The sequence below is a fragment of the Heloderma suspectum genome, chromosome 1 (genome assembly GCF_057233095.1).
Source record: "Heloderma suspectum isolate Gila_16-S chromosome 1, 16-S_ref, whole genome shotgun sequence".
Lineage (NCBI taxonomy): Eukaryota > Metazoa > Chordata > Lepidosauria > Squamata > Helodermatidae > Heloderma > Heloderma suspectum.
This window is the reverse complement of record NC_139458.1, coordinates 253611797-253629408: the sequence shown is the minus strand read 5'-3', so window position 1 is coordinate 253629408 and position 17612 is coordinate 253611797. Positions and strand designations below refer to the sequence as shown.

Genomic DNA, 17612 nt, shown 5'->3' with positions numbered 1-17612 from the left:
TTTGGGATATGGAAAACATCTGGAGGGCACCCCCTGCTGGTGCCCTCCAGATGTTTTTGACTTATCCAATCAGCACCAGCCAGCACAGCCAATGGTCAGGAATGTTGAGAGGTGGTCCAAAACATCTGAAGGGCACCAGATTGTGGAAGACTGGGCTATTGTATAAAGTCTGGATCTGGGAAACTCAGGTTGAAATCCACACCACCCTAAAGCTCACTGAGTGGCTCAAAGCAAGTTACTATCTCCCAGTCTGAGCTACTTCTCAGGATTGCTATGAGGATAAAATGACACAGCACCATCTGTGAGGCCCTGAGCTTGCTTGGAGGAAGGACAGGTCATGAATATGACAAAGCAAATCAATCATTATAATCTGGGACGTAATCTAAGCAACAATTAAAACAGGAGCAATTTCATAATCAAGGATCTTGTAACGTAGGCATGAAACCTGAGGGTCATCACCATGTGCAAGTGATGCATTTTTAAACAGCTGCTGATCCAATAAACAGAATGGCCTAATAAGAATCCTCTATTTGGTTTGCTAGATTAACATTTCCAGAATAAAGTGTACTTTGAAGCTCAGCTGTCTGTTTTACAATGTCCCTTGGCTGGCACATTCTGAAATAACGGACATCCATATGGAGTCAATGCATGCTCAGGGAAGAAGGCTAGCCTTAATTTTTTTTTTTAATGTCTGGCACCTCTATTGTTGGTTTTACAGAAACAATGAAGAAAGTCAATCTTAGAGACACTGTCATCAGTTTTTCAAAAGAATCCCAAAATATGTATTTCTTTGAAGACTTTTCCAAGGTTTTTTTTTTTTTAAGATAGGCTTCTAAAATTCTTCAGGCAAAATTTGCTCACCACTTAAGACTTTGGACAAAGCTGTCATTCTCATCCAAGGCTTGGCAACTCAAAACACAATGGGTTTTTTTAGCAACAAGAATGACCTTTCCCCTTAGCAATGCAGAACTTATCAAGGACACAGGATCAAAGGAAGATTTTCTGGATAGGCCAACACATTTATTTTTCCTTTAATCACCACTTGTTTTTCATTCATGTGGCTGCCAAAGGCAGATGAAAACTACTCAGGCCTGTTATGACTTAGAGCTACCTTGTGATCAATCACTTGCCTATCGTCATGCTTTAAATGTACTTTAAAAATAAGATATCCAAGAGGAAAAGGTTTTCAAACTATGTTCCACAGAGCTCAGCTCCTCAGTGAGAAGATCAGTAATGGTGGAAAATATTCCACAACAGCCTGCCAGTACTCTAAGGTCATTGTTGGAGGCTCTTCTCTGAGCAGCCCCAGTGGCTCAGGTGTGAGTGGCGATGAGGGAAAAGAGCCTGCTTGTGCAATGCTCTTCTCAGGGAGGTTCACCTGACACCCACGTTGTTGTTTTTCCTGCTGTTTTTTGTTATTACTTTATAATGTTAGTTCAATATAGAATGCTGTAAGCTATCCTAGACATTTTTTTCTGAAGGGCAGGATATACGTTTGCTAATAATAGTTATATAAAACTCCCTGAAAGACAGCTTGCGCCCACAGACTGGTGTTTCCCTGCATGAAGTTAATGCGTAACCTAGAACAAGTTCCAGGCCTATTTGGAACACACTGGTGTTCTGTGTTACTCTTGCATGGGTTCCTTGGCAGATAAGTCAATATCCAAAAGGGGTCTCCGAAGATATAACAATGTGAAAATTGTTTGACTAAAGCAAACACTACCTTCTGTTTCTTCTTCAGTTTCCTCTTCTCTTTCTTCTTTTCTAGAAATTGTTCCCATGGAGTCAGTTTATCCTTGCCTTCTAACTTATTCCTTACCATTTCTTCAGCACTTTCTTTAAGTCCTGTAGCCAACCAGAAAACACATGTAGCCAAGTTAGTTCTTAAATCAAGACCTGTATTTAAACATCTGAAGGGGGAGAAACATTGCACCAGTGGGAGGCAACAGTGCCAAAACAGATCAGAAAATACCACTGGTGAGGAATTAGACAGGCATTCATCTTACGGCCAGTCCTAGCAGGCTGTATTTGGGGCTATGACTGGAAACAACTAGGAAATTACAGCTCACACAAAAGATGGCAGTCCACATTCTGACTTGGTTGCCAAAAACATGAGAGCTCCAGCATCTACACTGACTCCCCCTGCCCCTCCAGTCTTCCAGGAACAATTTAAGAAGCTGCTCTTGACTGTTAATAGGACTATATTATTATGTTAAAATTTGTGCATTAGTCAGCATTTTGAGACATTTCTAGTCCTTATGACTGCAAAGAAAGGCCTGAAATTAGTTTGAAATAGCTAGTGAAACATCAGAAGCCTGAGGGGGATTGAATAGGATACCCAACTTTGCTGCATGCGCAAGTGTGTGTATAGATCTAAAATCTCTGTTTGAATATATCTAGGCAACTTATATTTGTTTTTTGTTTTTTAAAAATATATATACTGGTTCCTTTGAAAACATGTTGCATCCATGCAATGTTTTATTTATTATTTGTTATACCTTTGCAGCTACTTTGGATCCAAAGGGGCATTTTATAAATTAGAAACAGAACGCTACTGGCATAACAGGAAATCCAAGATTCAAAGCTTCAACAGTAATTTGATTATTTTAAAAAGTAAAGAAACTACAGAAATTTGTTCCAATAAATCTTTCTAAAGTGGCTACTACCAAAGGTGTAAATTAGTCAGATTATCCTTTTTATTGTTGATTTATCAACTTATCTCTTATATTAGTTTATATCAGTAGCTATAAGAATTGAAAGATCGAAAGAACGTGAGGTTCCTATTCTCTACCCTGTATACACCCACAGGGAGTTGAAATAATCAGACCATTAACTTAGATATTCATCTCCCTGGTGCCCTTTTGTCATGTTCCTACACTAGGAGAAATCATTTAACTTAGCATTTCCAGACCTGTCAACAGTTGGAAGGAACTGGATATCATGTTGAATGCTTGATTGAAAGGAACATCCTCTTTTTCCACAGCAAATAACAACTTCATAAGGCCAAACAGATTAAGAGATTCCAGGGAGCAGCACACTATCTGATCCAAGCCACCCCAGTCACTAGAGGCTGGAAAGGACCATGAAGCAATTTCTTTTAAGAGATGGGAAGCTGCCCATTAGGAAGCATGTGGGTCCTACACGCACTCTGGGGGGGGGGTGTTGCCCAGAGACCTGCAGCAGCCCCTTGTGCCCCTCAAAATCTGCTCCTGAGGACTGGAAGAGCCTCCAAAATAGTATGCAACGTGGCATGGGGAACTGCAGCTGAGGCAGAGGGAGGGTATCTTTGAATCCAAACCTTAACATGCACATTTATTTTTACACACATCCTCAGTTCAGCCATAATGCCAAACCATGGTTTAGTGCTAGGAGAACAAGCCTTCTGCTCATAAGCTCCTTCCTCTCCTCACATGTTCCTATTCACAGACATAGTTCACGCGTGATTAGCCCATGATTCTCCATGCACGAGCAGGAGCTCACTGCCTTCCGTGCACCTGCCATTTCCACTTTTAATCAACAACCTATGACCAACCAGATTGTACGTTGTTGAATGTGATGTATGAACTAGGAGTGCTGGGTTGTTTGGGGGCTAAATGACCCAGCAGTTAACCCATGGTTTGTTGTTGGGTTAAATACTGGGTTATTTAGCCCTTAAACCCAGTGATCCGGGTATGCACATCGCAATCAATAACCTATTACCTGCCCAATCATAGGTTGTTGATTAAAAGTGGAGGTGGCAGGCATGTGGGAGGTAGCACTGTCACTCACTCCCACTAATTTGTGGGCTAACTAACTGGGTCAATGAGTTGTTTACACCTTTAGCACAAACACTAGCTTGTCGTTACATGTCAGGATTCCCTTTGTCCCTACTTTACTTCCAATGCTGAAGCAAACACAGACAAGAGGCTTCAGTCAACAGCTTCTAATCTATTACTTCAAAGGGTCATACAGATGCAAATTCTCAGTGACTCTCAGTCTACAAGGAAATGCCTTCAGGGGGTTCAAAAGGTAGTTATGAAAGTTGCCTGCCGTTTGAAAAGGAATGAGGTCTCACTAGCCTAACTTAAGGGGTGGGGGGAGGTCTCTCTCACTCTCATGAGGCTTCTAAGCACTGCTGTTCATGCAACGCCAATCGGGTAGATCATCTAAGTTCCGCCCCAGCCATCCCCCTCTTTGCTTCTGCATCTGTGCCTGCAATAGCTCCAACTCCTGAAGAGCCAAGATGCTAAACCTGAACAGGTGAGACTAGGGGACACACTTTGTGGCTGTGATGGTGCTGTATTGTCTTTCTAGCCTGGGAAAATATAGTTTTGGCAGCCAGGAGAAGACACTGGGCAGTACCCAACAGTGTAATTCTGCAAACTCAAATAACGCTAATGGAGCTCCACCAAATCTTTCCGTTGTACACATGGCTGCCCACAAGTTGCACAACTGGTTGCACAATGAGTTATGTGCAACCAGTTGCACAATGGGATGTGCAAGTGTAACTTTAGTTGGATTCTCCTCTTGTCTGTTTGGAATCTAATTTCTACTAGTGCAACATTATTTGCACTGAGTGATACAAGTGGATACTGTTCTTCACCTAGGAGGAAATGGTCACCTCTGTCATATCGCTTTAAACATATTTATACTGAATGGACTTGGTGGGAGTAAGAGCTCTTCTGAGACAATCTAGTAAAATATCATTGCACATTACAATTTCTGGCAACCGTAGAAAGAAAAAAAGGGGGGGATTAAAGCAGTTAAAAAACCTATTTTTATCTGCCTGCGTACTTTCCAGAAGGCAATGTAGTGTTACAAGACGGTTCCAACATAATTGCAGTTTGTAGGAAAGACAATCATCATTACTACAAGTAAAATAATTGGATCACTAACAGTAAACTACAGAACTAAATATACCTTTGAGATATTATATAATGATAGCTGACTTGCAGAGTTGTCTTAAAGAGGTAAAGTTAGGTGTTGAAGCATATCATTCCACAGCAGAGGGAGCCCTAAAAAACTGAAGGAGTTTTCCAGATTTCTTATTCCGCTGCCTAGAAAATGAAATCAACTGCTCCATCTGGAAAAGTAGTACTTGGACATAACACAGCCTTTTCATGAAGCCAGAAAGAGACTGAACTTCCACCACAGATTAGATTGTCTTAGAAACTGCTGCCCAAACCATTTCCCCAGAATGAAAGTGATTGTCTAAGCAGTCACAATATACAAAGCTTAAGAAAAGGAACTGTTTAGAACAGTCAGGGCATATGGTTAGAAGCTGGAGGATGCACTCTATGCCTCTGTCCATTGATTATAGAAAAACACCATGAAACTTTATTATTCAGCTGTCAGGAAATTCAAACGATGCAAGGTCAGTGGAACTATTGCAAATAATGAACAACTGCAGATATTTTTTTCTGGCCTGAGTAGCATTTAGCTACTTCTTTCAGAATTGAGATTTTTTTTCTTCTACCAAGGAAGAGGGCAATACTGTGGCTATGTTTTTATCATTTAGGAGACTCCCAGTGAGCAGAAATACTCTACTGAAAGGTGAGATATGAATCTCTTGATAAATAAAAATAGAACAAACACAGGGCACAGAGCAGAAGGAAAGTGAAGAACAGGCGCTATTCATTTTCTCTTTCTACGTAGGTGGCTTCTCCCCCTCCCATACATGCACACAATGCTTTGCCACATGAGACAGATCATGGAAGTCCTCATAGTAAGACTTTACCATCTCACATGGAGGCAGCCCTCATACAGGAGCTGCTTTCAACAGCTCCCACGTAGTGACTTCTTCCACACAGCAAGCCATTATGGTGTGGTAGCTTGCCATGGGATAGGGGTGGGGGGCTTATTTGTACCACTGCACATTTTTGTTGGGAGGTTTGCAGTGGCACAGATCCCCATTTCAAGCCACTGCATAACAATGGCATACTATATAGAAGCAGCTGCCGCAGGGGAATTGCAGAAAGTGACCAACACATGGCATTTACTCGGGGTGCAGCAACCCTGAATCGGAAGTCAGGTTTGCATGCAACACTCAACGCTCTCCTCTGGTGGGGGATGCAGTGGAGAATGGCGAGGAGGAGGAATAAGCAAACAGCTGCATTTATGTAGGGCGACATTCTGCAGCTGCCAAGCCCTGATGGGACAAGCTGTTCTTCAGAGATGATGTTGGGTTTATCACCTGTGCCTGATGTGGTGGCAGAAACACCAGAGAAAGCCTTGGCTGTACACACAATCCTTTTGCAGCATCTAGCAAGTGAATTGCAGAGCCATCTCTCTGCAACTCAGAGATTAAAGGCACAAAGCTCCACTGCAGGTCTATAGCTGGCAGCCCCATCTTACATTCAGGAAAAACGTCCCCAAAACTACTTCCCCCAAGGGAAGAACAAGGTGCACGCTTCGTTTTATTCAAAGCCAACTTCAGCAATTCATCCTTCTCTGAAACACTTTTCCCTAAGTAGGCAAGCAATTCAAACCTCCGCAGAAAACTGTCCGAAATCTTATATAATATGGTACTGTAAGCCTTATATGGAAGCCGCGGTGGCTTAGTGGTTAGGACGCTGAACTGCAGACTGGAAGGTCGGCAGGACAGCAGTTCGAGATCCGAGTGCTGCACGACGGAGTGAGCTCCCGTCTTCAGTCCCAGCTTCTGCCAACCTAGCAGTTCAAAAGCAAGAAATTACAAGTAGATAAATAGGTACCGCTTCGACGGGAAAGGTAACAGCGTTCCGTGCACCTCCGTGTTCAGTCATGCCGGCCACATGACCACGGAAGTGTCTTCGGACAGCGCTGGCTCTTCGGCTTAGAAATGGAGATGAGCACCACACCCTAGAGTCGGACACGACTGGTTGGGGACACCTTTACCTTTATTAAGCTTTATTACTAGAGAACTACCAGACCAATTTTGCTCATTTTTGTTTTAAACTGAAGATTGAGCAGTGTAGACATGCAAAAAACATTGAAACTTCAAAGAAGTTCGAAGCTTGAGCTTTGGGCAGTTTGGAAAGGGAGAGGGATGAGGCAAAGGGTAGGTTAATGCATATGCCCACGCTGTGCATGTAATGTAACATGTGGCACACTGTGATTACGCACGTGTAATAAAGCTTACTCTTGTGAGCTCTTAGAATGTTGGGCCAATGAAAGGACAGGAACAGAATCTTGGAAAAGGGGCTGAAGAAAAGTCAGTTTGTGATAGTTAGCGGGGGAGGAAGAGAAGCTGAGGAGAAAGAGCTGAAAGGACACCAGAGGGAGAAGAGAGAGAAAAATCTTACATCATGTGTTTTCAACCTCAAACTTCAAGAAATGGTAAACGATCTTTTTAAAAAAACCAAAAAAAAAAATTGTTTTCACCTTTGCCAATTTGTAGTACATTTATTTTAAAAGCGTAAGGTTGTCCTAGTCGCAAGTGAAATGGACATATTTTTATCCAATCATTCTCAGACTACTAGCCCCTGTGGCAACACGGGATATGCACTAGTAAAACAAGAAAATGTGAACAAATATCTGAGTATCTTTTGATAGGATAACTTGCACTGAAAATTAAATAACACTTAGTTTGTGTTGCTGGGATTGTTACATACTACTATAGCTTAATTTATGCTGTTCAGTATTTTAAAAGGGAGAAGGGATTAATTTAGAGACAGAAAAATAAACATTGCAAACAGTATAAGCCATCTACCTGGAACCCACTTAATCTCCATTTCCATATCAGTTTCTTGATGCTTCTTTTCTTTTTCCTGGATATTCCGAAGAAGTTCTCTGTATTTTGCAATTTGCTCTTCATCATCCTTTAGGTGGTGCTTATGTTTATCACTGTCCATTGTGTGCATTATATTATCGTCTTTAAAGAAAAAAAGAGACAATGTTCCAAAAAGTACTTCTAGAAGTCTAAAGGTAGACACGGTTCTTTTAAGCAATACAGATGAAACAGGTAAACAAAACAGCCAAGGAATTAGGGTGTAACTTAAACATTAGGCTGACAACTAGGCAGCAAGACACCTGGGCATGATAGTAGCAACTGCAGGGGTTTGACTGTTCAGACTGAAATAACTTCCCTGCTCATATGCAGATATGAAGCTGTCTTACTCCAGATCAGACCACTGGATCATCTAGCTCCATGCTGTCTATGCTGACTGGCAGTGGTAGTCTTTCCACAGTCTTTCCCAGCCCAACCTGGAGATGCCGGGGATTGAACCCGGGCCTTCCTTCCTGCAAAGCATGTGATCTACCACTGAGCTATGGCTCCTGACCCTGATCTTAAATATGGCACAGAGGCTCCAGTTTGTTTCTGAATCTGTTCTTGCATTTGGAGATGAATAGTAGCCAGGGACACTTTTCACCAATTCCACCCAGTGGGAACCAAACACAGATTGTTCTCAATTATTCAATTAAAATTCAGTTTAGCTTTGAAAAGCAAATCTGTATAAGCGCAGCTGACTACGATGAGACGAACTGACTGCTCTTTTATATGTAGCACCTTTTAAACAAATATATTGAAGAGCAGTACAGAACATTCTTTCCATCTGATCACACTTTCTACATTTCAATTCGAACAGCTGAAATTCATTTTTTTTCTGTTTGTGCTTAGCACCACAATAAACACACTGGCTAGAATTCTGCCATGGACCCTCTGTAACTCAGTGAACAAAACATCAGGAACATGTTAAAGAAATGGCTGTGTATTTTTCTATTAAAAGCTTAGTTTCGAAAACATAATTAAATGCAAGAACTCTCCAGGTTGAAAATCCACCAGCAAGTCTTTGTTCTGGTGACACTGCTGTAAACCAGGCTTCTTAGCAGTAGTTAGCAGTGCACTGCATCACAGAGATGCTTGTCGGTTATCACTATCTAATCCTTTTTTTTCCCTTTATAGTTGCTTTGATGGCGAGTTTCAATTTGGAAACTTTCCAAGTGGCATGCCATTTAGCACTTTTAAAGAAGAAGATGTGGTAGAATATTCCACCACCATAACCCCCAATATCCACATTATACAATGGCTCCTTCTGCACATCACAGATCAATACAGCTGAACTCACAAGAGAAAATCAGGGGGAAAATTCTGAAAGTACTCATTTAGGAGTGCCATTACAATGCTTTAAAAAAATTATATGGGTACAATCCAATCAGATTAAGTACTTTTAAGTCCCACTGATTTCAATGGCATCATAGTCTGTGTCACTAATATTATTTCAACTGTCAACAGCGCCAAACAACTCAAGCCCCTAAAATACATACCAAACATTATCCATAAATGTTCACATCAACTGGCAAGGCACAGCCTCCACAGCCCACAGGGTATTCTATTTCTCTATAATTGCACAATTTCAGGAGCCCAGATTCAAAGGAAAAGAAATATTTCCATGAACAACAAGAACACCAGCTACAACCACAGCAATCCATTTCTTCCAAAGGTTCAAAGAAAACCTATTCCAACCACGTACGTGACTTGAAGGCCTTGTTTACTCAATGATGGTTAACATGATTTAACCTGAATTGCTCCAGTTTAAACCCTGATGTCACTTCAAGAATTTAAGGTAATTAACAAAGCCAAAAATAATAATCTCCATATGTCCAAAGCTGTCAAATGATATATAGCAGCCTTTCCCAACCTAGTGCCCCGAAGATCCATTGGACAACAACACACAGCCATGCAGGCTGGGGGAGATGGGAGTTGTAGTCCAACACATCTGGAGAGCACCAGGTTGGGAAAAGCTGATATATAGCTTAAGGAAAGGTAGACAACCCTATTATAGATGTGTTCAGAGTTGGTTATTGTTCATATCATTATAGTTCTCATTCCAACATGCTAACACACAAACATTTATATATTTTTTTCTTTAACCTAAATAACAAATGTGCTGAATAGATATTGGTGAATATTACTAAACAATTAAAAACTCCCACTTCGAGTCAAGAGTAAATTTTTTTAAAGCTCTGCTCTAGAATGGTTTTGCCATGTAAACACTCCAAGCCAGACATACTATTTATAATATAAACAGGTTGATCCTTAAAGAAGACTTAGCTGATTAGTAACCTTTTGAGACTTTGTAAATGAGATTCAACCTGCCAATTACTGCACATAGTAAATCTCCCAGGGTATTCCAGGTGATACTACTTACAGACCCATTTCACACTATTTAACAACCCCATGGTTTGTTAACCATGGGCTGTTTGGGAGTGTGCAGGAGCAAGTTGGTTCCCGTCCACTTGGCTGCTTCTGGTGTGCTAAACAACCCAAGGATGCCCTGTCCCTGGGTTCTTCTTCATGACATACGAACCTGGAACCCTGGGTTGTTGAGGGAGAAACAACCCAGAGTTAGAACCAATGGTTTGTTCTTGGGTTCTAATTCTGGCTTGTTTCTTCCTCAACAACCTAGAGTTCCGGGTTCACATGTCACAGAGAGTAACCGAGGGGTGGGTGGTCCTGGGTTGTTCAGGGCTCCAGAACCAGGTAAGCGGTCAGGAGCCAGTACAAAGGCTCACTCCCACACACTCCCAATTTATTTACTTATTTAATTTCTATACCACCCAATAGCCGAAGCTCTCTGAGCGGTTCACAAAAATTAAAACCAAAAAGCACACAGTAAAACAATATAAAATATAAAAACATTAAAACAACAATATAACAAAACAACCAGAATAAAACCAGAATAAAGCCTAGCAGCGATGCAGAGATTTAAAATACAGATTTAAAACAGCAAAGCTAAAAGTCTAGGAAGCTAAAACACCTGGGAAAATAGAAAGGTCTTCACCTGGTGCTGGAAGGAATAGAATGTAGGTGCCAGGTGAACCTCAGTAAGGAGCTCATTCCAGAGCCGGGGTGCCACAGCAGAAAAGGCCCTCCTCCTAGTAGCCACCCTCCTCACTTCCTTTGGCAGGGGCTCATGGAGAAGGGCCGCTGAGGATGATCTTACGGTCCAGACAGACACATATGGGAGGAGGTGATCCTTCAGATAACCTGGCCCCAAGCCATCAAGGGCTTTGAATGTTAACACCAGCACTTTGAATCGGGCCCGGAAATGGACTGGCAGCCAGTGCAGCTGGAAAAGTACTGGCGTAATGTGACCAGTCCCTGTTAACAATCTTGCTGCCCTATTTTGGACCAGCTGAAGTTTCCGGACCATTTTCAAAGGCAGCCCCACGTATAACGCATTGCAGTAATCCAGACGAGAGGTTATCAAAGCATGGATAACTGTAGCGAGGCCATCTCTGTCCAGATAAGGGCATAGTTGGTATACCAGCCTAAGCTGATAAAAAGCGTTCCATGCCGCTGAGTTCACCCATGCCTCAAATGACAGTTCTGGGTCCAAGAGCACCTCCAAACTACAAACATGATCCTTTAGGGGGAGTGCAACCCCCTCCAGAACAGGTTGAATCAACCCATGGTTAACAAGCTTTGGGTTGTTTAATCGTACAAACCAAGTCAATATTCACAAAGTCTTGTGTAAGCACATAAAAGACAAAAACTGATGTTTTCCTTCTTCCATACAGCTGAGCACATGGCAGGGGCATAACTAACAGCACTGTCAGTAGCTAAGAGCATGACCTTTGATACAGCAAGTTCCCCTGTTCAAATCTCAACTTGGGTATGAACTCAGTGAATTCCCTGAAGCCAGTCATGATTACTCAGCTAGCCACAGCATCCATCTCAAATATAGGGATAATAAAACAAGCCTCTGTTTCTTACAGGTCTGTAGTAAGCATTACTGAGATAATATATGTGATGCACATTGAGCTGTCAGGAAAAGCTCTGCTACAGCCATAAACTGGTGAGCACTTAGTCAACATCTTACTGATCTTCACTTGAAAGTGTTGGTTATTAATTTTGAGTGACTTAGCAGAAGCTTTAATCCCAGTGGCAAGGCTGGTAATCCTCAGATGGGGAACATAAACCTTAATGATAACCGCAGCCAACCACCTTTGAAATTTTCCTTTTTGTGAAGCTATAGCTCCCATTCATACAACTCACTCTGGTTCTGCAAAATACCTTTTACTCCAGTTCTTTGGGTTGGATCCAGTGTAAAATGCTCCTTCCATCCATGGAAAGCTACTGATCCAGCAAAGGAATCTCACTGGCAGAATGGGGGAGAAGGCTGTTCTCATCAATTCCCCCATCTACCTTCAGTGGCCTATGCCCCCTGAAAATCTGCTCTGGAGGTTGGGGAAACCTCTGGAATAGCATGGGAGATGGCTGAGAGCTGCATGGAACGGGGAAATAAACCACAATAAGAGTCCTCCACTTTCCACCTGCAACAGCATTCTAAGCAGTACTCCGCCCAGGGGATGCTACCACCAGCAGAAGCAACCATTTACCTTCAGGTTATAATCTCCAGTTGTTTTAATCCATTAAAAGTTCTCTATGCATTTTAAGCAACAACCTGGATCGATACATTTGCTTGGTTCTCTTTTCAAAAGAACTAAGTTAATGATAAGCTTACCTTTTAACAACTTGTATAGCTTTTATGTTAGAACTAAAGCTGCAACAAATACTTAAGAATTCCTCTCCTGATCAAACAATTGGCCTTAATTGGCCAGGCCAACTCTAGTTAGTGAACAAGCCAGGATCTGAAATCATGGATTGATCCTGGTGTGCAGCACAATCCTATGCACGTTTCTTAAAAGTAAGTCTCCCTGTGTTTTCAATGGGGCTTTCTCGCAGGTAAATGTGCACAGGATTACAGCATTTTTCTCATTAACTGGAGCTTAACCAACCCATCCACTGCAGTTCGCTGAGTTCAGACATCATGAGGAACTGCAGTTTGTTTAGAACCAGAAATGAACACTTCCTATCTCCTTGTAGCTGTGAAAGAGGAGAAGAGAGGGGAAGCATATGAATTAGAGGCTAATGCAGGCTCATTCACATCATGGGAAAATATGGTTTCCCATTACATCTGTACCAGGCCTCTGTCTTGTTGGTTTGAAATTACTTCAAGTTTTTCCCCCCCAGCTGGATAGCCATTTTATTACAGAATATCAAATAATAATATTAACTAACCTGATATACTAAAGAAAGACTACGATTTACCTGTCAGTCTTTTTTTTTTTAAGGAGAAGGTGGGGGAGTGATTTTGAAAACCTTTTGTACAAAATTGCTTTTAAATCCTGAGCTTTTTACACAGAACCTTAATGGTTAGAAATACCTTGCTGTTCTTCCCTGCCCTCCTCCTCTTCCTCGCTTGATGAAGCCAAGTAAGCTTGGAAGTCCATGTCCAAAAGTTCATCTTTTTTAAAGGTTCTGCTCAGGGAAGTCACTCTTTCATGATCTGTCTCATCCCACGTGATATCTACCTTAGGGCCAAACAAAATAAGACATATTACATTATTTTATTTTTGTGAACCGCCCAGAGAGCTTCGGCTATTGGGCGGTATAGAAATGAAATAAATAAATAAATAAATAAAATTACATCTTCTACTATAGATACATATTAAAAAATCACATATAATTAAAGCTATGCGCACCCTCATTTGTTGTGGCTAAAACCAACCAACCAACTAACCAAAGCCAAGCCTAATTCTGGGACATAAGAGACTCAATCTTAGTACCCAGAACCATAATTTACAGCTGTCAGCAGCTTTTGCTGCACTGAAACGGAATTCAGAACAGCCCATCCCCGGCATCTGCACAGTTTTACAGCAGTGAAACTCAAGTGAAGGCTTTGGGTGAGGTGGTGCTGGCCAGGGATGATGGGAGCTGCAGTCTAAGCACCTGGGGAGAGAAATCTGAAAAAGCAGGTGTGCCCCACTTGCCTTGTTGGGATGTTGCTGCAGCTCTCGCCTCTGCTGGAACACAGTAGCTACAGCTGGTGACAGGGGAAGACTGTCAGCAACTGTGTGTATATTCCCTCATTTGTTGTATCTCCTCTATCTCAGGCTTGTCAAGGCTTCAGAATGTCTGGGTTCACACAACACACTAACTCACACTCAATGAATGTGGGTTGTTGTTGAACTGCGGGTAAACTATGGGTTAGCGTGTTGTCCGAACCCAGGACATTTTCCACAGGGTGGCTTATTAGCCATGCAGTGTGGCTTATTTTTCTCAAACAGGCCACGTTGAGAAACCATGTTTTGTTGTTGGATTGTTCAGGGTGGCTAATAAGCCACTCTGTGGAAAATGTCCTGGGTTCAGACAACACACTAACCCATGGTTCAACAAAAAACCCACGGTTTAACAACTCACACTCACCAACTGAGTGTGGGTTAGCATGTTGTGTGAACCCAGCCAATGTCTTAGCTACAATAGTAACAGCACAACAACTGGGGCTGGAAAGCCAAGAGGATAGGAGAGTAGTGGCCGTTTGGAGATGGAGTGGAAGCACATCACTAGGATTCCACTCTAAATGATGGAAGGTCTTGCCCAGAGCATCTCAATGGCCTGGTTCACACAATCACTATGGCACTTGGGGTTCTAAGCTTTCATATTTTATATTGTTTTATGCTGCACTCTGTGGTTTTAATTTTTGTGAACTGCCCAGAGATCTTCAGCTATTGGGTGGTATAGAAATAAATAAATAAAATTACTTAAAAAGTCACGATGGCTTGTTTAAGCTGCAGTTTAAGCCCATGGGCTGCTGCTGAGTTATTTGAGGATTGTTTTCCCCTCAGACAAGCCACGTCACACACGACAAGCCGCACCAGGGTGGGTAATTACACAAATCTCCAAGTAGTGAATCTTCCCCAGACATTAACCCCATACATCTGACCATTTGGCTACAAGTGTGAGGTTTGGGTTCAAGCTTCTGTTTTTAAATCGAAGTTTAGATTCCCATAAAGCCCAGTCCTGGATTAGACAATGCAGCACTTGCAGTGCGATCCTATGCATGTCACCTCAGCGATACGTCTCATTAAATTCACTGTGGATTACTCCCAAGTGAGGAGGGTCTATAGGTGTATTGCAACCTTTGGCGATGAAGCCATGCTTGCCAGGATTACATATGATTCTGTATTTCATTTATATTTCAAAGCAATAGTATTAAATTATAGCAATATATTTTGAATCACTAATTTAAAAATAATCAGTTCAATTTTCAATTCAGTGGGAAAAAAATCCCTCTGTCCAAGAAGAGATGAATAAACCTGCTTTGGAAGAGACTATGACCTGGTTCAGACGATCACTGCAGCCCACTGTGCTTTGTTTATGCCACAGTGGGCTGCAGCACATGCCAGGCAGGTTTTGAATATTCAAGCTATCACTGTGGCTTATTGTGTCATCCCAACCCAAACAGGCCATGGGTTATGCGAGGATTGTTTAACCAACACACAACCCCCGCCACCTGGGTTCGGATGACACAAGCCACAGCTGCAGCTTGAATATTCAAAATGGCCACCCACACACAGTGGCTTATTTGACTGTGTGAACTGGCCCTATATAAGTGGTTCATCAGAAATATTCCCACAGCAGTATATTTATAATAATCAATATCTTCCTGGCTATTAGGACTAGTGAAAAGGGATTTCACTAGCCATTTCAAAAGCACAGCCCAGTATTAAACCTCAAGAGCTGGTGTTGTGTAGTGGCTAAAAAGCTGACCGTGTAATTTTACACATTTTTACTCAGAAATAAGTTCCACTGTGTTCAATGGGGCTTACTCCCAGGTAAGTGCGCATGGGACTACACCCTGAGCTACAAATCAAGTAGTCCCCAGTTTGAATTTCACATCTGCAATGACCTTTCTAGATGGTCTTAGGCTATCTGTAACAATCTCTCACTCTTAATCCCCCACCCCAATCTGCAATATGGAATGAATTATATTCACCTACCTTACAAGATTGCTGTGGTCCTTACCACAAAATAATGCATGCGGAGTGCTAATATAAATATCAAGTGTTATAGAAACACTAAGTATACAACATACACAATTGACTCGTTTAATCCAAATATAACTGATGCGCACAGCATAAACCAAACATATATGAAGATACGACAATTCACAGCCTCCAGTTTAACAAGAGCTAGTGTGGCAGGAAGGCTTAGAACCTGAGCTCTGGAGGTGAAGAGCACAATACAAATTTAATAATTAATTTGTTTAGGATAAAGTGTTTTAGCAAGCACCAACTACCCAACATCTTTGTTTCAAAATATACATATCTGGCCTTTTGTTTACATATGCACATTCAAGTTGGTTTACAAAATTTAACACAATGCAATCTTTGGGATAGTTAATAAAGATGCCTTCTACAATTTTTAAAATATATGCAGAACTTACAAGACACTGTAACTGACAGATTTACCTGAATCCTTTGAAAAACTGCATCTACAAAGCATGGTTTGGGGAAGCCAACTATAGAATACATTCCAAATCAAGCATTTATGACAAGGGATTAAGTTGTTTTGTTTTCAAGTGCAGGAACATGTTAATCAGAGGTCTAGGAGATATGCCTAATGTCCAAATGTCTTTCAGGTAGTATACAAATTTAACAGGCATATAAGAGCAGCTAGCAAAAGAGCAAAAAGTCTATAAAATGTATTTTAAGCACGTTTACCCTCAGTCAGCACTGCCAAACACACACATGTTGTGAGGTTATGAACCCACTGAAATCCGAGGCACAAGCCCCCAGTACTATAATGGATTAGGGCTGCACTTCTGGCTTTTGACAACTGCATCAATACAAATGGATCGCTCTCCCCTTCTATCTACAGTTGATCACTGTTGTATTTACATAATTTACAAATTAAGAACACACAAAACTAAACAAGTTCTGAAGAGCTACAAAAACATTGTTAAGGTACCTTTGATGTTGCCACAGCAGCAGATGTGAAGAACTTTGGTTTGTAAGCAGCGCCGTCCACTTCTGAGGCCATGTCCTTTGGCTCATCATCAAATGTCACATCATCTGGAATAAATCTTAAAAAGCCAAAAGAAAATGATTTATTATTAAAACAGATATCACGAGACTTCAAAGGAACAAAAATTGATAGGCCCAGCTTCTCTCTAATTAGTATTAGCTAGAAGAAAAACAGTTGTTGTTCAATCTACAGTTAAGAGAAATTGGAGTGACAGATGAAACAGTTACCCTTTGCTCAGCATGGGAAAATCTTGAAAGCTCCAACCAAGTTCCAATGAAAAATGGAGTTCCTATTATTGTAGATGGAGCCAGGGGACCTGGAGGAAAACCCTGAGGGTTGCCACCTTGAGAGGGTTTCACCCTTACAGGCAGCCTAGGAATAATTTTAGATAGACAGACAGACAGACGGAAGAGAGGAGTAGCCATAGTTCAGTGGTAGAGTGCACATCTTACACACTGAAGGTCCCAGGTGCAGTTCTTGGCCATTCCACTTAAAAGGGATCAGGTAGCTGGTGATGGGAAGACCGCCAACACCCAAAAGATGTGACTCACATCATGGGTCTTGTGTGGGAAATATAGCTTAAAACTAGGCATGGGGAACTGCATCTATTTCTGGTCCATGTCACTTTTCTGTACGTTCACAATAAGTTGTGTTTCATCCCATTTCTGCATTAATTGGTGTGTTTTAATGAAATGCATTTATGCATTTTCAAAACTATTTTCTCTCGAAATACACATTTCTAAAGGAATTTTCTCTCCAACGTTTTGATACGTTTTTTAAACTGAGAACTGCATTGTAACATTTGGGAAATGCGAAAGCAGATATGTGAGTAAGTTCT

General features: G+C 41.5%; 1 protein-coding gene across 19 annotated transcripts in view; it reads right to left on the bottom strand.

The window, feature by feature from the left end:
- The window catches only part of ESF1 (ESF1 nucleolar pre-rRNA processing protein), a 51686-nt gene that overhangs the window by 20076 nt on the left and 13998 nt on the right, over positions 1-17612 (bottom strand). For all 19 annotated transcript variants that reach the window (XR_014786315.1, XM_084824339.1, XM_084824255.1 and 16 more), the window contains 4 exons: positions 16718-16832; positions 13131-13278; positions 7670-7831; positions 1724-1845 (listed from right to left, as the gene is read on the bottom strand). Coding sequence is in view for 18 of the 19 variants with exons in the window: in XM_084824339.1 (XP_084680465.1) it covers positions 1724-1845; positions 7670-7831; positions 13131-13278; positions 16718-16832 (547 nt within the window). In the remaining variant the exon portion in view is untranslated. The remainder of the gene's footprint in view (positions 1-1723; positions 1846-7669; positions 7832-13130; positions 13279-16717; positions 16833-17612) is intronic.